This window comes from Lacerta agilis, chromosome 3 (assembly GCF_009819535.1).
Source record: "Lacerta agilis isolate rLacAgi1 chromosome 3, rLacAgi1.pri, whole genome shotgun sequence".
Taxonomy (NCBI): domain Eukaryota; kingdom Metazoa; phylum Chordata; class Lepidosauria; order Squamata; family Lacertidae; genus Lacerta; species Lacerta agilis.
In genome coordinates, this window is record NC_046314.1 from 30,784,588 (window position 1) to 30,810,015 (window position 25,428).

Below are 25,428 nucleotides of genomic sequence, written 5' to 3' on the forward strand. Positions count from 1 at the left end.
CAAATGCATTTCCCCCCATGTAAGTCTTTTCCTTCAGCAGTGCATAGACTCTGAAGAGAAAAAAAGGCATTACTGACTAGTGCAGGAAGACAAAAAAATGCAGGCCATGATTACCTGTAGTTATGCATTATTTATACGCAGGGATTTTTGTTTCTTAAAGAAGCAAAATAAATCCACACAGATGGTGCTGGACTCTATATCTAGTCCTGTTCATATATAATGGGTAATTAGGAGTTCCCACAATGTAAATGAGCTGTGAAGAGCCTTGCGATGGAGGCAGGAGGCGGCGGCTCTGTGTGGCTCATTCAGATAGTTGGAAACAATGGTTTCCTGTTACATCTGAACCAGCCATGATGATTTGTAAAAGAATTTCCATTAAACATAGCATAACAATATAGTCCAAACCACTAACATGCCTGTACATGATTGCTAAGAAATATATGGAAGCAGGACAGTAGTCTAAGCCCAACAATTACATTTCACCTACCTCTGCTGCTTCTTGCTGTTGCTTTACCACTGAAGGATCAATTCCAGCTCCTTCTAGTTCTCTGATAAAATCCTGAGTATCCTTAATAGTGGCTATGAGAGCCATGTGATCACACCAGAACTTCTCTGCTAATTCCATTGCATCAAGCAATTTGGCCTCCCTTTCCTCAGCCAGGGTATGGATGTCTTCCCACATAAAGACCATTTGATCCAACTTATCCTGAACCACTAGGAAGCAAAATATACACGGGCAGGTATATAAAGTTCTGCTTCTTAAAAGGTGCTTGTGGAAACTTGTCTATGCATTTATTTTGAAATGTAAAATTTTGAAGTCTACCTTTGGCAGATATGTCCTTATCCGTGCCTTCTGAACGGGCAATCATCTCCTCCCCGCGCTGCTTGAGGGTTTCATAGACTGGCTGAAGTTTTTCAAGGTCGACAGACACGTTCTTATTTTCACCAATCTGTTCTTTAATCTTCTCAACCTCAGCTGAGATGGAAGGTGGTTGCCTCAAACGTTCAACAATGCGTTCTAGGCTCTCAGTGGTCGAATCTATCTTGTCATGGAACTATGCAGGCAAATGGGGAGGAGGGAGAGAAGCCTGGGTGAGTGACACATTATTAGCAACATTTAAAAGGAATTGGGTCAAACCAGAAAAAACCTAGATATAGCTGAATGAACATGCTTAAAGCATCCTTAACTATTTTTGCATACATGACTTTTTTGTCTTTCTCAACAGATTTATGATCTTAGTTTAAGCAAAATTTATGGCTCCCAATCAAGGTGTCCAAATCATATCTGTTTGTTAGTGAACTAGGCAGGCTCACAGTACAGACCAATTGTTATCTGTCTCATCATCACCATGTATTAATACCATGTACTGTATTAATAGTTTCCTGAACATGGTTTTATAACATGGAGGGAATAACACATTTTTTCTTCCACCTATGCTTTGCCACAATGTGTTATGTCATTTAAAAATGTCAGCAATTCACAATATTAATAAGTTTTATCTAATAAATATCTTACTGCATTGGTTAATTACTGTTAACATTATGTGGCCGTGATTAATAGACATGGTATGAACATAAGCATCTAGCTCCTAGGTAGGTAGGGTCAGAAAACTATAATGCAGTAGCATTACATTGGAAAGTTGGAAGTTGCTTCATGCCAAGTCTGACCAAAAGTCAGTCACTGTCCCACCAACACTATTTATGGCAAAGACACCAGGAGAAACCCTGGGCTGTCTTGACACCAATTAGCCTCTTTGATTGTGTGCATGCATGAACAAATCACTATTATGTAGGATACTGGCTTTATTATTCAGGGGAACGCAATTTCCAAATAGGATAAGAATATTTCCATTTTTAAATTATGCCTTTCCTTCAAGGAACTTGATGGTGCATGGGGAAGGTTTAATTCACCCAAATACAATGTCCTTAATCCTTTAACAGATAGGAAGAGCAAATTTATGTGCAATTATGGGAGTATTCACATATTTGGTGACGTAGTGTCTTGGCAAGTCCACTATGTACCTAGAGTCTATTGATTTAAGATAACAACATCCTGGAGTTGGAATCTAATTGCTCTTCTAATAAATAATGTTACCTGGGTAGACTGAGAAATAGCTTCGTCCAGTGCCTGAGCTCGCTTTTTGACATCTTCTTTAATTCGACTATAAAGGGCATCAGCTGCTACATACTTCTCTTGGATTGAAAAACCTTCTCGCGGGCTCAGCTCCAGAAGCTGAGGTCCAGTTTTATTCATCTTATCTATATGAGGCTTGTGTTCAGCAATCAACTCTCGCAGTTGCTATAGCAAAGCAAAACACTTATCAGTATCTAACCCTTACATTGCCACATTCCAGCTGTCTGTGCATCCAACACGTTCAGCTGGCAAGGTGGTCTAAACAAACAATCCCATCTGCATGCTAAGACAAAGTATAACTTATACTGGATATATCCATTTAGCATTATTGTTGTGTTTTCAGCTCTAAGCATATAATGTTTACTTTGTACTAGAAAATCAGCATCTTAGCCAACCAAGTTATTTAAAAGAACAGAATCTGGGAAGCAAAACAATATAACTACTCAAAAGTATTCAGCCAGTTGTCCGGCACTCTAAATGATTTATTAAGTAATGGCATTCCAGAAGATGCCAAATTGTTTAAATATGATTATAAATAGCTCACTAGTACTCGAGTGCTGTAACAAAAGCAAGCAAATCAAACCTCCAAGGTTACATCAAGGAATAATATATAATATGAAAGATCATGCAATATTTTTGAGCCTCGCAGAAAATGCTGTGCTTTAAAATGGAAGCAACACACTGTTGCACATTGTTCAGCTCCTTTTAAAGCACAACTTAACGGAACAAACTGTTATAGTTTTAAAGTTCACTTTTAGAAGGTGCTTCCGGGTACTTTTTCTCTTGTTTATCTCCAGTTTCTGGTGTATTCAGTGTGCCTTCACTACTACTCAATGCGGCTTTAGTTGATTTTTCTACCCAAACAACACTTTCTATAATTAATCTCCAATTTTGCTAATATGCAGACAGCCTTGTTTCTCTTTATTGCTGCACTCTGCCTAATCAGGAACCTCAGTCTTTTGTTAAGGCTGGAGGCAGAATCAAGTAACTGCTTGACTTTATGTTTCCAAAACTGGGGGTCAGCCATCACTTCTTTCCCCAACATCCTGGGTACAAACTGAGTCTGCAGCACCTAATCCAATACAGCCTGCAATCTCTCTTAAAACTTAATCTAAATGCAGACACAGTGGCCACAACAATTTTTGTTGTTTGTTGCTGTCCCCCATCCCCTTTTCCCTCTTATCTGCTTTGCATAACATCCTGACTGATTAAGAGTTCTGGAGAACTCAAAAGACTGTGATATTTTGGCTGGTCCAAATTAAGGTGTTTCCCAACTGTGGATTTTTGATTTTTTTTTTCTTAGGGAACACCACAGCTTGCTTTGCATTCCAACTATTTTGGATACTGTTGAACATTTGCATTCCTTTAAAAAAATGTAAATAATTTGTTCAGAGTTAGGCCACTAATTCACTAATCCACTTTTCACAATTACTGCTCTACCTTGAGAATAATCTCAAACTTGTGGTTATATTAAAATAGTAAAATTTTATTTCATAATAAAATGGATTTTGGGTTGTTGTTTTTTAATCAGAGAGAGTAAAAAATATGTAAAACCTGGTAAGTATTGGTTGGTTTGGTGAATGTGATACGCTAAAGGGAGGGCTGCACTTCTTTTGACCTTTGGAATTAACAGCATTTTATAAGACGACTGCAAACTTACCCGGTGCTCTTCTTGTTGTTGCTTTAGAGTTTCATATTCAAGGGCTGGTGCTGGAAGCTGTGATATTACTGTTTTTGTTTCCGTTAGCCATGGCCAAATCTCTTCATAAGTCTCCCAGAACTGACTGGCTAGAGAATGAGCTCTTTCTAGCTGCAGGTTCCTCTTAGAGTTCATTTGACAGAGTGTATTATACTTCTGCAAGAGGTCTTCCAGCTTCTTCTATTAAATAAATTACCAGCAAACACCAGCATTTATATTTTGGTTGGAGACATTTACAAGATTAGCATTGTGGCAGGTGACTATTCTTGCTATATGACGGGGTGGGCAATCTTTTAGTCCTTTAGGGGCAAGTAGGCAGGTGCTTGGGGAAGGCATATCCACCAAGAGTTATGGATTCAGCATTCTGGGTACAATTCTATGGAACTCCCTCCTGGCTGATATGAGGCAGGCCCTCTTTTCTGTTGAATTTCGAGTGTCTACTGAATTTAATTCCAACAGGCATTTCAAGTAAGTTTTAAGAACGTAGGATGAACCTGCAGGATCAGGCCAATGGTCCACCTAGTCCCCCATCCTGTTCTCACAATGACATGTGGAAAACCAGCATGCAAGATTCAAGCACAAGAGCACTTCCCCCTCCTCTGGTTTCCAGCAACTGGTATTCAGAAGCATTCGCTGCCTCCAACTGTGCAGAGCATAGCCATTATGGCTAATAGCCATTGATAGCTTTATCCTCTATGAATTTGTCTAATCCTCTTTTAAAACCATGCAAGTTAGAGGCCATCACTGCCTCCTGTGGCAGCAAGTTGCATGATGCAGCCAACATGAGGCAGCTTAAGCTTTCAAGGCACATTTCAGCCCCTCTTACACCATCTTAGTGGGCTTGGGAATCCCTTATGCATGCAGATTTTCAAAGTTATTGGTAAGCAAGTGCAAATCATGTTCCATTACCTTCATGGTTTGTTTGTCCTCTTCCGTGCATGTCTTCATAATCTCATCCCCAGATGCAACAAGCTCTTCTATTGTATCCTTGTGTTTCAAAATTTCCATGGTAAATGCCTAATTACATAATACAATACTCTGGTATTAGGAATATGAGGACATAGAGCAAAAGCCTGCACTATAATGGTTTGAAAATTAAATCATGGCAGAAAAAGTAATGGCCATTAATTATTGCATTACAGATGGAATCACATTTGTTCACCTTTTGAACTTGTAGCTGAGCAATGGTCTGGTCACGTTCAAGCCTAATGTCACCCAGAGACATCAGTTTATTTTCTGTCTCCTTAACCCAGGCTAATTCAGTGTCGGCTGCTTGATCAAACTAAAGAAAACACAGAAAAAATAAAATAGCAATTCATAAAAAAAATAACTCCAACTGGATGGGTAGAGGGTTTAAATGGAAAAGATATTTCAGAAAATACATTTGATAAGATTGAGCGGTGGGGATCATAGCTCAGTGGTAAGACTGCACTGGTTACATTTACACTGCCCCAAGTCCTGTTTATGAGAACCTGTTTATATTTTGGATATCAGAACCAGTATAACCCTCAATTGCAAAGCTGCCTCTAGGCCAGTTCTAGAATGGTGGGTATTTTAAGCTGCAATTCTAAGGGAGTTGCACATAGCTAAGAACATGTGTTGCAACACCTTCGGGAGGGGATAGAGGATGAAGCGATCAAGGTGTCAATGGCAACAAGATAGTGCCTGTTAACATCCCTGCTAGACCGTAAGCTTTCCACAGTTTGTGCATTTAGACCTGGAAGAGGAGATGTGGCCTCTTCACTTAGAGATATGATGGAGGATGAGAGAAACTGGGTATTCTTAAACGGACAGGTAAGACAAGGCAGAATAGTGCAACATGCTTCAGTGGCATTTGTCAAACACATACAGAGGCAGAAAGGTAAAATTGTAAGCAGTGGGCCAAATATCTTTGAAAGGCAAGTGTGATGTTTCTGTGCAAAGCTCAAAAGTATAAGAAATAAGCACAGTGATCATTCACAACAGCACTAATTTGCAACTATATAATTTTCCTCCCTTTGCTGTGATAATTTAATGTAATAGGAGAAAAAAACTTTGCCTTGCATGAAATTGAAACAAGTTGCTTCAAGCTTGCTGATGAACTTTTGTTCAGCAGCTGCTTGCTAAAGTTTCCCATCAAAGTTATTTTGTTGAAGAATAATGACTTTTGGGTCAGCAGCACAGCATCCTGGAATCAGTGCTAGTAGTTAAGAGTGTGAGGCTAGGTGGCTCGTTGCTGTGATTGAATATAATGCAGCTTCTTATAATACCCACACAGTTTATTCTTATTTTAATAAACTCTAGGGCTCTCTGTGACACTGAGGAGTATATCAAAATCAGCTTATTTCAGAAGTGTTACAAAGAGGAAGCAGGAAATGTCAGAGCCACATTATACTTTATACTTCAACCAGAATTCTCTGTCAAAATTCTCACAAACATCAAAGGTAATATTAATACTTGCTTTTCTTTAAACATATCTTGCTCTTGTCCATCTTTAAGATTATTTCCCTGCCTCAATAGAGAGATTATTTTTTAGTTAGGCTAGATCAATGGCATTAAAATCAATGGGCAGCAAAATAGGAATTGCTTCTTGGTAGAAGTTGACAGTCCAGTTGTGTGAATGCAAGCCATGAGTATCTATAGCATACACATATTTCCCCCCCCCCCCTGAAAATCTTATCCTTTCAGAGACCACTATTGGATTTATTTCAAATATCATTTTCTGAACATGCATGGAAGAAGAGAGCAAGTCCGTGCCCACTGAACTTCCTTCCAACATGACAATACTACTGGCTGTACCCTGACTTCTAAAGAAGGGAGAGCCCGCTGTATGAACCTAGACTAGCACCCTGATCACAAAGGTTTCTAAGACAGAGGCAGAGATCCTACACACAAAGCAGACTCCTCATTCCAGACCTTCCCCTTCAACATGAGGATGAGGGCAGGGGAAGAGAAGCCAGGGTCTGTTATCCCACTAGGCACTGCTGTCATATGCAAATGTTCCATCCTCAACTTTGTTTCTTCCCCTGGGCTCACCAGACCAGTTCTCAACTGAACTTGAGAGCTTTGGAGAACTTTGAGAGCCTTCCCCATCCTGGTTCTTTCCAAATGCTTTGAAATACAGTTTCCATCACTGGCCATACTGGGATCTGGAATCCAAATTATATTGAGGGCACCAAGTTGGAGAAGGCTACTGTAGAGCAATTGGTATGCCCGTGAAGCACAATACTTGAATGTTCTAGTTAAACAGACAAATAAATATACACAAGTTTCAATGTGAATCATGTTCCTAAAAGAAAGAGGTAGAGAAACTGATAAGGTGGATAACTTTTATTGGACCCACTCATGATGGTGGGAGCATATGCGACCTTTAGAAGTCATCAAAATTCTTCATTATGTCTGATGCTTTCAACATATGCTGGTTGAACAAGAAATAATCCTATTAAGCTGCTTGAGAAAGTTGATAATTTACATGTTTGTGGTGACAGAGTCACTTCCAACTGAAGGTGAAATTTAATGGATAAGCTGTCATATCTTATTCTTTAATTATGAATCATGACTGAAAAGCAAGTTATGTGGGCTGAGGTTTATCCATGTTTTTCATGAGTAATTCTTTATCACACTGTTTAATCTATTTGAAACAAGCCACAAACATTTGCTGTCATCTCACATTTATAATCAGAGAAGGTACTTTTGGCCTGAACATTCTGTTTTGAAAGAGAGGCATATAAACTGAGTCATACTAAATTAAAGGGCCAACAAATTAGAAGCTCTAAAAAAGAAAAAGAAAACCTTCGAACAAAACACTGATGTGTATATTAAGCCCATTTTAATGCTGCCCACAACTGCAAATAATGTTTATATTTCCTGCGAAACTGCATCCACTGGCTACTGTACACATCTTTACTTCAACCATTCATTTACACAAGCTGATATATGACCTACATAGCAGCATAAATAATAAGTTATGGGGTTTGAGTTTACAATTCTTTTTGTACTGAAATTCCCACTGAGTTCACTGCATGATGCCACTTGTAATGCCTCTCAGTATGAGACTGATCTGTAATTTCTGTGTCAACTAGAAGACAGATGGCTACAACAATGACTGGATTTGCTTTGGTCTAGGACTCATGTCTGACAACTATGACCAAGCTCTTTTCAAGTTTGGTCCCAGCTCTTGCAAAGACGTAGCATGCATGTGCCAATAATATGAACAACAGCCTTTTCTTTTGGTATGGATTCCCAGATATACACCCGGATGTATTCCTAGAACAGATAAATATACATATATATTTTTTTCCTATCACACACAGACTGAAATGAGAATTATGGTTATTTTTACCTGCTGCGATCTGAAAATGGCAGCATCAATTTCTTCCACTTTCTGAGTTACAGTGTCGCTCACTAATCTGTACCGTTCATTGTCTTCTGTAATCATTTTGTCTATCCCTTCCCTTGCTCTCCATGGCACCAGTTCAAGCAAAGCACTGCTGACTTCGTTAAGAGTGTCCAGTAAGCTTTTATTGTCTTTTGCTTCTTTTTTCAGTGCCTAAAAAAGAATATTTAAGGTAAACAAATTAAAAATAACACATTGGCACAGAAACAAAGTCTGCACAGCTCACAAGGTTCCATCCATGGGGCTTTTTTGGTCTTCTCCCTCTCCCATCTTCAGTTTTTTTATTTAGTTTAAGAGTACATAGTTGAAATGTTACAGCTGCAAGCCAAAGCTATAAATATCGCTCTTTTCAACTCGACTACCTTTGCTTTTGTTACAATCACGCTTGGGACCCCCTAACCTTTCACACTATCAATATAAACAAACAAACAAACAAACAAACAAACAAAGGACCTACCCACACAATGCTGACACAAACCTCTAAACTAATAAAAGGCGATAGTGCAAAAGAACAATACCCCAACTCTCTCTCTTCACCTCCCTCCCCTACTCTGAAATGCATTATTGAAATATGATAATGCTTCTTGCTTAGCCGGATGAAGGGTGAAGGGATGTGCTTGAGGTGTGAATATATGCAAAAACGTCCAACTTCTGTATAGCTGTACAAAGGGAAGTGTCACGCCTGTTGCTCCACCCACTTTTGCCACTGGCATGTGGCCCCCCGGAAGGCTGCCCACAAGCAAACACAGCATTTTACGCTCACCTTTTGTCTTTCTTGCGCTTGACTTAACTCTTCACCTTTGGGGACCTGCGCTTCATACGACTGTAATTCCACCTCAACTTTATCCAGCCAAGTGCAGAGTTTCTCATGAGCTGACTGCAGCTGACCAGAAAGCTGTAGAGCCTGTTCTAAAGTCTTGGACACATCAGAACTCAGCTTAGTTATGTCCTTGTACCTTGTTTTAATGCCTTCCAATTTATCTTGAATTATGACAACTTCATCACCTGCAATGCGAAAGGGGTATTTAACACACTAATAATCTAAAGCAACCTGGATGTTTTTAGTGTTTAAGTCCACGGGTGAAAATAGAACAAATATTTCATCCTGATTGAATTAGTTTTTCTTCTAAGCATGGAAGCTTCGCTGTGCACATGCAACTTAAACCCACCCCACCCCACCCCTGTCTTATTTTAGGTTGGGCTCCACCAAAATAAATCTAGGTCAAGTCTCAGCCAATCAGGATTCTCTAGGTCAGGGATGAGGAACCTGTGGCCATCCAGATGTGTTGGACTACAACTCCCATCTTTGCATGATTATTGGCTAGCTCTGATGGGAGATGGACTCCAGCAACATCTGGACTCCCTATCCCTGTTCTGGGAACCCTAATGATTTCTGAGTAGGTGACAGGCAGTATGATAGGCAGAGCTCAGTACTCATGGCTCAGGGTACAGCCTGCTCTGAAGTTCAGAATCGGTCTCTCTGAATATGGGAATAACATGATAGCATTCCAAGCTAAGGAGCAGATGGATGGCTTTTCTTTCTAACACCTCATGGCAGCTTTATTTGACTATATCTTAAAAAAAACCCAACTATGTCTTTTCTCCAATATAAATGAAATTACACAGATAATGAGATTTTGTGGTATGTAAAGTAATCAAATCCATTAAAATAAGGCAGATAATGAATCAACTGACAGCACTAATTACAATTAAGAACATTTTCCTCTTTGAGTGGCTATGTCCACACAATCGCCGTTATACAGAGGGTAAAAGTCAGAATTGAAACTGCACTGTTCATTATACTAATTCTAGTTCTAATTCTGTAATTCATCTCCTTCTCTCCTCCCTCCCTTCTTCCCAGCCCCAAACTATGTATATCTTGGAGAGTTCATGGAGTTAGAGACTGGAAAATTTAGAAGATGTTGGTCTACAAGCCAGACATGCTGTGTGCAATTGGAATGCAACTTTCCCACAGTACTAGTTTTTTTCTGTGGGGGAAGCAGCCTCTCTCACAGCAATAGGTAGACTAATTACTCAGTCCAGTTTTAAAAAACTTTTTTTTTTTTGCATTTACTACAACATTTTTCTTTACAGCTATTTAAGCAGTCTATTTACTCCTTCCTTACATCTACTGGCTGAGATCCAAATGGGCATGCATCATGATACCACACATTATAAACTGCTTTAAAATGCTGAAGTGCTACTCAAAAGTCATAAAATAAGGAACTATTAAAACTATAATCCAATTCTTCCAGAACCATGCATATTCAAGTTAGGGGTGAGTGATCACACTCTTGTTTGCTCCAAAAGGTGTCCAAACTTTTCAAGAGTTTCAACTGAATACTGTACTATAAAAAGTCTCAAGCCAGTTTTAGCATTAAGTTCAAAACTTTAAGAAGCTTCTTTACCACCCTCCACTGTACTTCATTTACAAATCCCTGAACCCTAAGACTCCCCAAAAGTTGGGGGTCCTGTCCCTAGCAGAACAACATTTCGTGATGAGACCTGGAATGGGAACTCTAAGAGAAATAATTTCCAGAGGAAAAGCAATGGTCTATATGCTATTTACATAAAAGCCTTCCCTCTCCATGACAGAAATGACACATGGAAAGTTAGTTTCCTGTCAGGCATTCTAGGATTTGTAGTCCCTATTTTCAGCAGGAAAATATGCTCTGTCAAGGGCTGGTTGCATTTTTTCACTGTCACACCCTTTCCGAAATTGAAGTTTCTGTTCTATGGGACAACGTCTCTTACCTTCGCTGCAGGATCACTAGCCATAGTCCTGAGCTCATGCCAAGAAATACTGGGTCAGTACCTGCAGTATTGCCCTGGGATTTTGAATACACTCACCTCCAGAACAGTAGCAGCTAACCACTTGTGCTGGCTCATGACATCACCTTACTCCATGGCCTCTCGGCTGATCAAGGAAGCAATGGACTAAGAGAGGAGAATGGGAAGTAGGGGCCAAGTCTATTGCTCCCCTCAACAATCTTAAAACTAGCTTCAGTGTGTGCTCAAAATTCACAGAGGGCGAAATCTATGAAGGCTATTTCACCATATATATTCACCATATATTCCCTAGCAGAGGAGTGAAATTCTCCAACTGTTCAAACATCTGTTAGGAAATTCTCTTCTGAGAAATTTTCTATCAGCCCTAAATTTTCCTAATAGCTCTGCTATTAGAATATTATAGCAGGAAGGCTGAAGCTGAGTTAATGGTTTGCCTAATGTCACACAGCAAGTTCATGGCTGTGGTGAGATTTGAAATGAGGACTCCCAGCTAATGCTCTCAACCACTATGCTACACCAACTCTCATTACTGCTTTCTTTTCACATACATACATACTTACCTGGAAGTAAGCTCTGCTGAGCTCAGTCATGCTTACCTCTGAGTGGACAGGTATACTATTACACTGTAAAACTTTATTACACACTGCACCCATAATTTTAAACTTATCCCATTACTTATGAACAAAAAAAGTTTTTTTATGAGCTTTAAAAAGGTTCCAGTAGGAGTCAGTGGGCCCCCAAAAGTTTCTACTTTACAGTGGTACCTCGGGTTACAGACGCTTCAGGTTACAGACTCCACTAACCCAGAAATAGTAAAAAAAAATCCTTCCAGTAGCACCTTAGAGACCAACTAAGTTTGTTCTTGGTATGAGCTTTCGTGTGCATGCACACTTCTTCAGAAATAGTACCTCGGGTTAAGAAATTTGCTTCAGGATGAGAACAGAAATCGTGCTCCGGCGGCCCGGCGGCAGCGGGAGGCCCCATTAGCTAAAGTGGTACCTCAGGTTAATAACAGTTTTAGGTTAAGAACGGACCTCCAGAACTAATTAAGTTCTTAACCCAAGGTACCACTGTACTTGTCTTTGTTGTCATAAATCATTAATTTCCTTATGGTTTTCTCACCTGTTGTTTGTTTGAGAAGCTCCAAACCATTTTGTATAGCCTGATCAACATTTTGCTTTCTGAGCAGAATCTCTTCTTGGAGAGCCTAGAAAATTTTAGAATGCTTTTATCATTAGAGAAGTCATAATTTAAAATCTATAAAGCTGAAAGTCTATAAGCAGCCACTTATTCTCTCAGAGTGAGAATTGGAGCAGGGTGCGTGGAGGATTAAGGCTTAAAAATAAATGAACAGGATACAGGATTAAATAACTATAATAAAAAATAAAATATGAGATGTAATACGAAATAGTGCTAAAAATGGTAAAATAAAACCAACAGAAAATAAATGGAAATACCAGCATTTCAGTTTGTTGTTTCACAAGCAAGTCAGTATTGTAGTCTTGGACTGCCAGTTTGCTCAGTTTCTCATGAACTTCATTCAGCCAATTCATCAATTCAACTTCATCTTCTCCAAAAATTTGAGCATTGCAATAGGCTTGCTGTAGAAGCTGAGCCCTACTGCCACTTTTCTCTCGAATCTCAGTGTATTGGGCTTCTGAAGAATCTAGTTTCTCCTGCACCATTTCCTTATCTTCCTTGGAGCTCAATGCCTTTAAAGACTGACCAATATTAATAGCTTGCTGCAAATTTTTGTTGCGAGTGGCGATGTCTTCCTCAAAGGCCTAAATGAAGTTTTCAAAGTAGCAAGAAAAAGAAAAGAAAAACAAGCAAACAAAAAACAACAACCATAAAACCAAATATGAAAACAACTCAAGAACAGCCAAAAGAATATAACTTTGATGGTAAAAGAAGCATATAAACAAAGTAATTAAATAATGTGTTGGGGGGAATACTCCACTTTCGATTTACAAACCATTAAAAAAATTGCCACAATGAAAGGCACATTAAGATCTTACTTTATGTTGAGAAATCTGCTGTTGTAGTTTGGAAGCCTGTGTTCCAATGGGTTCTGAATTTGAAAGCCTCTTTTCAGTGATGGTTAGCCACTCAACCAGCGGTTCTAAAGTTTCATGGAATTGCTGTGCTACAGCTGAGATACCTTCCAACTGACGATTCCTACAATATGTGAAAACAAAGCACATTTTGCGGGATGAGGGATGTATGAAATACAAAAAAGTTAAAACCAGTGCTTGGAAAGAACTACTTCAGTTTAATTATGTTCACTGAATTAGTTTGAAAATCTCTGAACTACACCTAAAAGTAGTTCCCATAACTGGAAGATTATGGGAGACATCCACTTTACTACAAGAACGGGTGATTATGTGATATTGATTTCCCCATATTATTTCACTGAAATTTCTAAAAATAAAACTTGTAATATACTCAGAGCCAATTTCTCATTTTGCTTCAAATGCGAATGCAAATCATACAATTAACTGGATGAAAATGTTGCTATAGCTCCAAATTAGTTTCTAATGCTGTATCAAGGAGTACATCCTACTGCACCCCTAAGTGAATGCCAACGTTTCAGGTACCTTGTTTCTGCTTTATCAAGCAGTGCATCCCATCTGCTATCCAGGAGGCTCAGCTGTTTCAAGATCTTCTCTTTATCAGCGGGCTCTGCTGACTCTGCAATTTTCTCCCCTTCACGCTTGATTAGTTCAACAGTGGGTCTGCGGTCATCCAGCAATCTTTGGAGAAGCTGGAGACAAAATAATCAAAAATCAAATTGCCAGGAAATGACTGTTCACTACAAGGCTGTAAAAAGATTAAGAGGCAGATTCTTCAAGGTCTTGTTTACTGGCAAAAAGAGGCAGGCTTAAGGGAACAATTTTCTGAGATGGCAGGAAATTGTGAGGGTGCCAGCAGTATTACAATGCAAGTGCCATAAATTGCATAAATAAGTAATTTCATTATGAGAGCGAGCAAAATGTGCCAATCGTAGCACAGGTCTAGCATCCTTCCAAATGTTTTCATTCATATTCCTTTTCTGGAAGGGCTACAGATATACATGCCTTATATGAAGTATGGTGTTGACATGTGCCGGGGGTGGGGATCACAGTGGGATGTTTTATAACACATGACAGTGCTGGGAACTTTTTGGGAAGATTTTCCATTTTGGAACATGAAAACAGGAAATTTTCTGCTCCACATAAGAACCCCCCCCCCCATCTTTTCAATACAGTACTCTGGTGATGTTTGCAAATATCCACTGAAATCCAGAGAAATATCTGTCTGTTTATATAGTACTCACCTTTCAAAACACTTGTGGCCACATACAATAAGATGAACATAATTCAGGGCTTACCAATGCACCTAAGACCAAATTATTTTAATGGGGAATCAAACATGTTATAACTTTCTCTGGATCGTGTCCCAAATCTTCAGTCCAAACATATGATCATTTCGGAGATGATTATGTTGCGCACAGCTGCAACTTTGGATACTCACTTTGGCCAGACAGCCTGAGGACTTGATTCACTAAGCATCATGCAGTGCTCTTCCCTGAGGGTTGCCTTCTATGTTTCAGCCAAAAATCCCCCCCTCTCTCCTACTGCCTTTTGTTAAGACTGCTCGGAGAGCACAACTTCTCTCTGATGCTGTGCATGCTGTGACCTGCTCTTTCCTTGCTCATACATTTATTCTGAACAGGAAAGTAATTATGGATCTGGTTACAGAGTTTGATGCGCTGTATTTACTCCACAACTGCCAATTCAGTATTTAATACGAACCTTGTTTCCCCCCTTTTTAAGGGAGGGTCTAACTCTCCATCAGCAACTGTGTTGTTACAAACAATTGTTAAAAAATCTGAAGCAGGGGTGTTTGACATTATTAACTGAAGATACAGGCACACCAAGATGTTACCCTAAATCAGTGTTTTTCAACCACTGTTCTGTGGCACACTAGTGTGCCGCGAGATGTTGCCTGGTGTGCCGTGGGAAAAATGGAAAAATTCAAGAGAATTACTTTATATATAGTCAATATAGGCACAGAGTTAATTTTTTTAACATTTTCTAATGGTGGTGTGCCTCGTGATTTTTTTCATGAAACAAGTGTGCCTTTGCCCAAAAAAGGTTGAAAAACACTGCCCTAAATCATAACTGATTCTACAAAACTCTAGAGACGAAAATCAGGAAGTAAGGGGTGGAGCAGAAGCTGACACCAGGCACAGATTTCATCCCTTACTAACCCATATGTATAGGCTACTCGTATACACTGTATGTCCACACTGAATGGCATATACAGTATGGGGAAAAGAGATTAGCTGAGAAGGGGTGGTGTGGAGGGTTGTCAAAATGATGGAGGAGGATTGAAGCTCTGACAAAATTTTGAACTTTATTTCAACCTAAGGGAGTAGCTCTACAATGTGCTTCTTCCCCCTGCCCCTTTTCACAGTATCAGTGATGTCTTTTCAAACATCAGATTGCTTTTGATCCTTGAAATAATTGTTTTTGATGTGCATCCAGTGAAATGTACACGTGCATGAAATGATGCCAAGACCCAGCACAGATATTTCTGAGTTTTCCTTGCAATATATATAAAAAACTGGTCCAATGAAATGATTGTTTACTATACATGGCCTCTGTCCCCCCCCCCCCCAGTCTGCACAAGTTCGCCCACATTTCCCAAAGAAGTGAAGAAAACCACATTTCCCAGGACAAAGGATGCAATCAATGCCTGGATGGGAGGCTGCATGGGAACTCCATTGAGTTCCATGGTGAAAGAAGAGCTGGATATAAATTTACATACCAACTATTTGTTATATTTCTTGGTCACTTTTCTCATTGAATGAACCAAAGCAACTTAGGGCTTATCCACACTTCCGCTTGCCTAGCCACTTTCCCCCAGGAAAACCCACTGTCTACTGCTGAATCCGAGCCATAAAAGTAAAAGGCAGGACTAACAGATCCTGTCCCACTAACATGCTACAGTCTGGATGCCTCTGTTAAAATGAGTGGAAAATTCCAAAATGAAAGTAGGAAAGGGCAAATCTTTAGAGAGAATTTCAGAGATTGGGTTGAGAAAATTTGCCCTTCCCCTAAAAAAAAGCCATACACATCCCCCACAGGAGCATCCATGACAACCATCCTAAGTGATGGGATCACAGAGACTATGGAAAGGTATTTTTTCCAGGTTCTTTTGCAATTGCACCTCTTATAGTGCACATCTAATACACACTCAGCCACACTGTTATCCAGGACGCTACATGTTATTACAGTACTGTTATTAATTACCCACCATTCATCCTAAGGCCCTGGGTGGGTTACAACATCAAAACACAGCTTTAAAAACAGTTTAAAATACCCCACTGAGCATGTGACAGAGAAAATTTAATTAATCTAAAGATAGATAAATAACTTCCACTCACTTTCTGTTCCTGTATTTGGGCCTTCACAACTTTGAACTCAGCAGATGGAGGCTTCTGATTAGCCACAAGGTCTTCTGTGTCAATAAGCCAACTAAGGATTGATTCAACAGCATCTTGAAACCTCCCACAGTGGAGCAGTGCCTCTTGCAACTGGGCTGCTCTTTGAGCAACCTAACAAACAAACAAACAAAATTGTAAATATTATCCTCTTCCCAAAATACCTCTTTCTGTCTTTTCAGTCAATCAAACACCCCTCTAGGGAAAATAAGAAACATTAGAAGGAGAAACAATTTAAGGCTAGCAGCTCCTAAACTATGAAGCTCTTCACTGAATTGAGTGACATTCTGTGTACTTCGGTAAATATTTAAAATTGTCTTAATACAGGTATGAACAATACAACATTTCGTACCAGTAGGCCATAGGTGCACAAAGTATGAGGTAGACCTGCCTAGGGATAATGCCCAGGGAAACCTAAGCACTTCATGTGCCTCTTTATTTGGATATGATATAAATACTACTACTACTACTACTACTAATAATAATAATAATAATAATAATTTATTTTTATACCCAGCCCATCTGGCTGTGTTTCTGTAGCCACTCTGGGCGGCTTCCAACAAAAGATTAAAAATACATTAAAACATCAGTCATTAAAAACTTCCCTAAACAGGGCTGAAGACAGCTGAGTAGGCATTTTGCTTCAGACAGCATGACACAGAAAGCAGCATGAATTATGTTTTGCAATCCTCTATTTCCTTTAGGCTTTTGACTTTTGACGCAGGTGGGTTAAACCACGGACCCTAGGGCTTGCCGATCAGAAGGTTGGCTGTTTGAATCCCCGTGCCGGGGTGAGCTCCCGTTGCTCGGTCCTTGCTCCTGCCAACCTACCAGTTCAAAAGCACATCAAAGTGCAAGTAGATAAATAGGTACCGCTCTGGCAGGAAGGTAAACAGCGTTTCCATGCACTGCTCTAGTTCACCAGAAGCGGCTTAGTCATGCTGGTCACATGACCCGGAAGCTGTACACCAGCTCCCTTGGCCAATAAAGCGAGATGAGCGCCGCAACCCCAGAGTCATCCACGACTGGACCTAATGGTCAGGGGTCCCTTTACCTTCCTACAGGTTTTTTTTTCATGGACATTAAAATGACAGGGTACCCATGTGACAAAGGGTAGTCTGCTTCTGTAGGAGCTCTACATGAGCACCAGAGCACACATGGAGTTCTGAACTGGGGATTTTGTGCATTTTGTTATGCAGTCTACTACAATAATGTGTAGTATTACTTTGTAGTGAAAATCAGAAATAAGAGCAAAACAAAAACAGCAGCAAACTAAACAACAGTGCAAATACAACTAATGTACCTTTTTGTTGAGAGTTTTCCATCTTGTGTTAACATCCTCAAGATCACGCTCAAGGTTATCAGTACTAGCATTTTTAGCAGCACTCTGAATAAGGCCTTGACCCAACCAATTTACCTCCTGTTGCTTAACCTGCAGTGGTTCAATCTTTTCCTTCTCGAATACCTTCAGATCAAAAGGAAAAGAAAGAAAGAAAGAAAGAAAGAAAGAAAGAAAGAAAGAAAGGCAAAGGCACATTTAGATGATTAAGTCTGGAACATGCTGAGCATAAGTAACGACCAGAGCAGATATCAGTAGTAAAATCACACAGCATGTCGTGAACATAGTGTTGAAAGACAGTATTTAGCTACAGAGTGTACATGTAAAATTGCTCTTAATGTGTAAATACAAAACAACTCACGAGTAAATTATATACACATTAACCCAAACAGGAGTTAAGAAACTGCTGTTACATTAAAAAAAACCACTGTATTTAAAAGGAAGAGACAAACATAGTGCTCCATACTGAATCTTCCTAATATAGATGCTCAAACAATATTTAAAGCAAAAGGTACACGTTGTGGACACTTATGTCAAACTGAAGAGGATTACATATTGTGGAAAGTAATTGTTCAGATATCTGTTCACAATAGCCCATTCTTCTTGGGGCTATGCAACTCTGTACAAATAGTTATCCTTTGCGTATGGCCAGCAGACACAAGTAGCCCATAAAAACGTAAGAGCCCTGATGGATCATGCCAAATGCCCATCTAGACCAACATCTTGTTCTCACAGTGGCCAACCAGATGCCTGTGGGAAGCTTGAAAGCAGGACTTGAGTGCAAAAAGGACTTGTGACTCTGGCGTACAGAAGCATACTTCCTCCAACAGTGGAGGCAGAGCACAGCCATCATAGCTAGCAGCCACTGACAGCCCTATCTTCGATGAATTCTTTTTTGACGCCAATCACAATAATGGTCACCACTACTTCTTTGCCACAGTTTAAACTATTCACTGCATAAAGAAGTTCTTTCTTCAGTTCTGTCCTGAATCTTCCAACATTTAGCTTCATACAATGGTCCTGGGGTTCTAGTATGATTCAGCCAATTTTGATAGATCACTTTGGATCTCCTTGCAATCTCTTTTTGTTTTAACCACCCTGAACAACTTGGTACCATCAGCAACCTCAGCTACTCTATTCTATTCTATTCTATTCTACTATACTGCTCACTTTTGTAATTTATAATCAAGTTTAAAAGCCCATGTCCCAATACTGATCCCTTAATTGGGAGAACTGCCCATTTATTCCTACTTTCTGCTTCCTGTTCCTTAATTAGTTGCAGAACAGTAGGAGGACCTCTCTTTTTATTCCACGATTAAGCTTATTAAGGAGTCTTTGGTGAAGTACTTTGTCAAACCCTTTCTGAAAGACCAAATACACAGTGCCCAGAGTCTATATAATAGAGTTTGAAAGTATGAGTAGTAATGGTGGACAATGGAAATGCTTAAAGTTTGGTGAGCAAATTAATCAATCAATCGTCTGAATATGCTCAGCATATGTTTCTATGGTGCATAATGATTTGCATAGCCATTTAAAGATGATGCGGTGCTTTTAGTTCTAATGGAAGCTGGTGTTGGACAGTGTGGCTCCTACAGACCAAGTGAGTAATGAGATGCTGGGCACATGCAGGAAGGGACCTGCCCCAGTCCTAACTGCACAGTGGAGAAATGCAAGTGCTATCCAACGATTTGGGGGCCAATATAGCTTGGTGAGCCTGGACCTCAGGAATAGCCTGGGAGAATGAGCTGATTATGTGACTAAGGAACTACACCAGCATTCACCTTCTAGATAAGACTAATAATGGTTATATTGTTTTAGAAGATACTGAAAAACAGTGGGGACAATGTCCCTTTATTTCCCAGGTGGTCCTCATTGGCAAGAAATTCAAGCACGCTTCACACAATGATATCATAATGCAAGTTAACTCAACCCACCAACCTAAGTGATGTTCATTTGAGGACTTGCAAAGGCTAGTGACAGAAAATATTCCACAGGCATCAAATGCTGTTGGTGGTGTTATGAACCTAGGCCATACAAACTTCGGTCTTGAAGCTTCTTACCTTTGAAGTAGTCCCTCCCCTCCCCCTGGAAAAAATGTTCTTTTTCTTCTTTTACTACAGACGCTGTCCCTTGGCAGTAATTTCACTATAGTCAGCAAAATATTGTGAAGAAATTGTATTGCAATACTGTATTGAGCTTTATTATTATAGCGTTACTAGCAAATATGGCTCATATCCTGAATATATATTTCAGCTGCCACTAGTAACATCATTCCCTTAATACAGGCAATGTTAGGGGGATACTACAAGTGTACCTCAGTATCGCTAAAGTTATTCCTCAGAACCTATGAAGCTAGACACTCAAGTAGCCCAGGACACCCAAATTCCTAGAACAGTCTGAAAATAAAGCATGTGTACAGTTAATGTACCTCAATATCAGCCCTAAGTAATTTTTATGCTCACATAATTGAAAACAAAAATGATAAGAAGCCTCCCCAAGATGGGATACATAAATTGTAAACCAAAATGGTCAAGCATGACACTAGTAGGAAAGCAGAAACTTGGTATTTTCTAGGATAGTCTGCAAACAGCACATTTTCACACCTAAGTTTACGTCTTAACAGCAGCCAGCACTTCAACACACAGCAAGCACATTTGACACACAGAACACATCTCTCCTCAAGGCCTTGAATCCACACTAATAACTGGGAGAAACGGGTTTCGTAGAGGCAGTGAGGAACTTAAGTCCGAATATGGACAGCTCACACACGTTTGAGACTACATGCAATAATCCTCAGACAGAGTGGTGTGTTACATAGTAGCAACCAGGAACACACACACACACACACACACACACACACAGTGTCGTGCCTCTGGTTACGACTGTTTCAGGTTGCGTTTGCCATCGGATACGAATGCGCCAAACCCGGAAGTACCGGAATGGGTTACTTCCGGGTTCGGCAATTCGCACATGTGCAGATGCGCAAAATGACGTCATGTGAATGCGCAGAAGCGCCGAATTGTGCCGCGCACATGCACAGATGCGGCACTTCAGGTTGTGGACCTTTCAGGTTGTGAATGGGGCTCCGGAACGGATCCCGTTCACAACCAAAGTTACCACTGTGTGTGTGTGTGTGTGTGTGTGTGTGTGTGTACTTGAAGATTGCAACACTTGAAGATTGCAAGCCATATTTACTAGTATAATGCTGTTTTTGCTGCACTCAATAGCACTACCTATTTGCAGGACATTGTGGGATTTGTTAAAAGGGGGGGGGCATTATAAAGCAGAGTTCTGAGGAACAAAGTAGTTGAAAACAGCAAACAGGTCTTACCTTTCCCACAAAATAATATATAATATGGGCAAGTTCTCTTTACTTTAGAGAAATAAACAAGGGCTGGGATACAAAAGCTAATTTACACATGCCCAAGTGTTAGCTCAGTAGTATCTTTGACTGGCAATCAAACAGGCAGGCACATGTACACACCCCAGGTTCCATAAACTAGTCCCCTCTCTTAAAAAAAAAAAGCTTCCTATGTTTGAGGTTGCTGTGTGAGAAACACAAGTCCTGCTCCAGTTAAGGCCCATGGAACTAGTAATGCAGTCCTTTCAATCCAACTCTCTTCTTCTATTTCAGATGTTCATATCTTTTTAAGACAATTCCATAACAGTCCAAACCAAGTCGTTCTCCTTGATTTGTTGTTTAAATACACATACCCACTCACAAAAGTATGAATTGAGGTTGGAGTTTGCCAGAACAGCTTAGCAACAAGTCCTAAAATAACTCAAGACACAACCAGATCAGAGTGACCAAAAACAAAAAGAACAAAATTAAAGACTTCACAAGCTCCCCATGCTTATTATAAAGCACTTTTCTACTTCCTTACTTCATTCACTGCTCAGTAAATGTTACAAGATCTCTTGTAAAAAATCCCCTACAACTTTAGGACTACTTTTTGGCATGAAGATGCAAGGAAATAATTTCAGTACTTGCAACAAGCCTTTAATCTGTGTACTTTGGAAACCGCAGCAATCTGAGCATCATTGTGTATACCTTTATGATGAACAGTGCAATCCTACACGTGTCAACTCAGAAGAAGCATGCCCATTGGGTTTAATTTGCCTTACTCCCATGAAAGTGTGTAAATATATGGCTGCAGCTGAAATCTGGTTAAATCTGAACAGGGAAGGCTTATCTGCCCTTGAATGGCATTGGCTGCTTGAAACATAATTTGAGGGGAGGGGAGGAGGGGGTGCTGAACATCAATGCCTAGTGGAAGCATTCCAAATAAAGGGTAACAGGCACCATCTGGACAATAAATAGCCATGCAACCAAACAGCTGGAAGCAATCAACCCTGTCACAAACTGCCCTTAATCAATTTACTGAAGTGACCATCTCGCCAATTTCTGCCTTCTAATAACTTGTTGGGCTAATGATTCTAAAGGAACTCTTTGGGTAGATTAGCAAAATCTAAACATAAGCATTCATGATGCAATTGCAGAAGAAAAATCATTAAAAAAAAAAAACCAGCCCCACCCTGCAGCATTAAAAGACTAGCATTTAAGTTTTGAATTACCTTATTAGACAACATGCCATTGCACACTGTATCCAAGGTTTGTTCTATCTGCATGCCTGTAGTCCAAAAGCTGAATTCAGTGCTGATTGGATTTGCTTTTTGACAGCATGTGGTATTATTAGTCTCTAAAGCCTGACAGGACAATTCTATTGCACTTGTATGGGCCATATTACTTTCCTCAGTTTCATGCAAAATCACATATTTTACTAAGTCCATATCACTACCATGTAAAGCTGCATCATCATCATTATAAATATCTATATCCTGAGTTGCAATATCCAGGAGGTCCTTTTCAATCATCCTGTCTTGGCTGTCTAATGGCTCATTAACTTCAGCGCTGTTCCTCACTTCCTCTTTGTCTAAAGTGAAATCATGTTCCCTCTCATCATCCTGGAGCCATTCGGGATGTGCTAAGAGGTCTTCTTTCAAATATGTCAGTGGACTGCAATGTCCATCTCCTTCCCCTTGGTTGCCCTCATAGTTCCAGAAAGATTCTTGCTCTATATGTAAAGCATTCTGCAATTTTACTCGACAGTGTCCACTGGCAGGGGCACTTCTGGAGGTAAGCAATGAAATTTGATGTTCACTACTAGAAATGGTAGGAGAAAATGATCCAAATTTACCTACAAACTGATTATCGTCTATGGAACAAATGCTCCTAAATTGAGTTTGTTCCCCTTCTAGCACATCTTGTTTTTCTTCTCTTTCTGCTGGAGGACTGCACAAACCAGAGTCATCTTCTTCGGAAGTTAGAGAACTAGTACCACGTTTGACCTGGCCTGTTGCTGCTAAGTCGGACACATCAACAGTCCCAGCAAGTGAGCACTCACTTTTATTTGCATAGTCTGCAAAATTTGGTGGGACAAGCATCCTCCAGGATCTCCTATGTTCTTTCTTTTCTGTGTGATACTTTGCTTTGGGCAAGCCAGCTGTTCGAATGATGTCACTGTTCAGCTTAAGGGCATCAAAGATCATTTTTTCATCTAGCTTATTGGCTTCCCGTCCTCTGAGTTCGAACACACTAGAGGAGGAGAGGGCACCATTGGAGCACAATGTACTAAGGTCCAGTGTTCTATGACTATACGGCAAAGTCCGATCTGAGAAATGCCTGGAGGAGAGGCTGCCTTTAGAACCTGAGTCAATCTGTTCGTTCAGCCGCACTGTGTCATAGATTGACCTCTGGGGAACATAACAGTCCTCAATATTTATATCTTCTTCTTCTTCATCACCTTTTCCTACACAAGGAGGATTCTGGCGTAAACAGTCTGGCCTGCTCAGCGGCTTCCCCATTTCTGCAGGAATTAACAGATCTAGCACTGCTGCTAGGCTACCTTACTGGAGACACGCAACACACATAAAGTAAAAAATAAAATAAAATAATAGAAAAGCAGTTTTTAAAAAGTACAGTAAACTTGCCCTCAGCAGAAAGATGCTTACATACTAAAACACAGGAAATAATTTATGAGGCGGTTAAGGTCGTAATCAGTGCATCTGTGTAAGTTTACCTGCCTGTGATTTAAAACATTTCTCCCCCTGCCCCTAAAATATAAAGTGCTTGAGCTTAAGGGGGGGAGAGGGGGGGAAACCCAACCTTTTAATATTTAAAAATACTAACTCAACGCACAAAGACACCAACAAAATGTCCAAACCCCAGGAAAATCTCTAAGTGGCTCAAAAGACTCAGAACTTCCCACATAGCATTCCATTTCAATTTTTAGGTCAAAATGTGTGTCTTAAATCTCCAGATTAAGTCTTCAAAATGAATCAGCATTATAGCAGGCAGCATGCTATATTCAGGAGGTGACAGATTAACTGTAATCCATTTAAATGGCTTGCAGAATTCCATCTCCTTTATAAATAAGCCATGTTGTGGACGCTTTTGAAGAAAAACAAACCAGAAGAGCTGTGGACTGTTGAGACCAAGGCACAGAGAAAGGCTTCAGGAAAAACTTAGGTACATCCAGAGTTGTAATAATAATAAAAGAAGAAGCTTTCCCCCTTTTTTGGCAGCAGCTATAAATAACCTCGATTCAAAAGGCAGTTTATTCCTTGCTTCCTTAAAGCTTCTCTGTGGCGTGTTTAGAAGTTCCATGGGAAACACAAGTTTTCTGAGGAGCCAGACCAATGAAATAATAATCATAATACAAAAAAGGAACAGAATTAGTAGAAAAAGAAACTTCCCCCCCAGTTTCATTCGCAGAACACACTCCTTGAAAGTTGTTGTCCTGTTTTAAGGCAACCGCACAGCAGGAAACTACAGTGTTTCTTCCTCCATTCCGGCACAAAGGCACAACAGATTCACATTCTGTTTAAATTCAGCAGGACTCTCCTCCCCCCCCCCCCCAATAAACGGTGGCTAAAAGAGCATGGTCACTGTTTTCATCTCCGTCTTGAAGCGCAGCTGTAGCGAAGAAGGAATTAAAAAGAGCTCACAACAATAAACGCTCACATGTCCTGCCCAGCGCAGCTGATAAGCTTTCCGGCTCTCCCTGGTTTCTTATGGTCTGACAGGCATCCCTCCCAATAGTGAGCTTAAAAGAAACGCCCTTTGCTATTCTTTAGGCAACATCTGCTCCTATCGCATTCGTTCCCTGAGTATTATTCCAACTGAGCATTAGGAGGTGCCTGACCTCTTAGCTCTTCCCCCTTACGCTTCCTGCCCCACATGACTTTACTTAGCCATCTTTCACTTTTACTGTTTGTCTTGTCTCTGAACGAGGCTGAGCCTTTTCAGGGGGAGGTGCACAAAGCAGCAAGTTCCTGTCTGCAGCACTCCTGCATATCGGAGTCTGTGCTCTGTAATTCTGGAGGAAAAGAGGGTGGGTGGGTAGTGGCTCACAAGCAGCATGGAAAAAACAGTGCTAATTAGTTCAAAATGTCAAAAATTTAGTACATACTGCTTAACCGGGTAACCTGACACCATACAAATATGGACCAGTCTACCCAGGACCCTTCTAAAACAATGACAAACTGCACTTATTCTGCTTTGTAACAAAAATAATAATCCAGTATTTACAAATTATGCAGA

The 25,428-nt window shown here is 40.1% G+C and overlaps 1 protein-coding gene across 1 annotated transcript in view; it reads right to left on the reverse strand.

The window, feature by feature from the left end:
- Nucleotides 1-25,428, reverse strand: part of DST (dystonin) — a 292,631-nt gene that overhangs the window by 50,676 nt on the left and 216,527 nt on the right. The window contains exons 56-69 of the mRNA XM_033143180.1: nt 17,790-17,951; nt 16,430-16,600; nt 13,596-13,762; nt 13,017-13,176; nt 12,456-12,782; nt 12,121-12,205; nt 8,972-9,213; nt 8,155-8,361; nt 4,996-5,115; nt 4,743-4,850; nt 3,795-4,013; nt 2,096-2,299; nt 824-1,055; nt 488-714 (exon numbers count right to left, since the gene is read on the reverse strand). Of these exons, the coding sequence (XP_032999071.1) occupies nt 488-714; nt 824-1,055; nt 2,096-2,299; nt 3,795-4,013; nt 4,743-4,850; nt 4,996-5,115; nt 8,155-8,361; nt 8,972-9,213; nt 12,121-12,205; nt 12,456-12,782; nt 13,017-13,176; nt 13,596-13,762; nt 16,430-16,600; nt 17,790-17,951 (2,631 nt within the window). The remainder of the gene's footprint in view (nt 1-487; nt 715-823; nt 1,056-2,095; nt 2,300-3,794; nt 4,014-4,742; nt 4,851-4,995; nt 5,116-8,154; nt 8,362-8,971; nt 9,214-12,120; nt 12,206-12,455; nt 12,783-13,016; nt 13,177-13,595; nt 13,763-16,429; nt 16,601-17,789; nt 17,952-25,428) is intronic.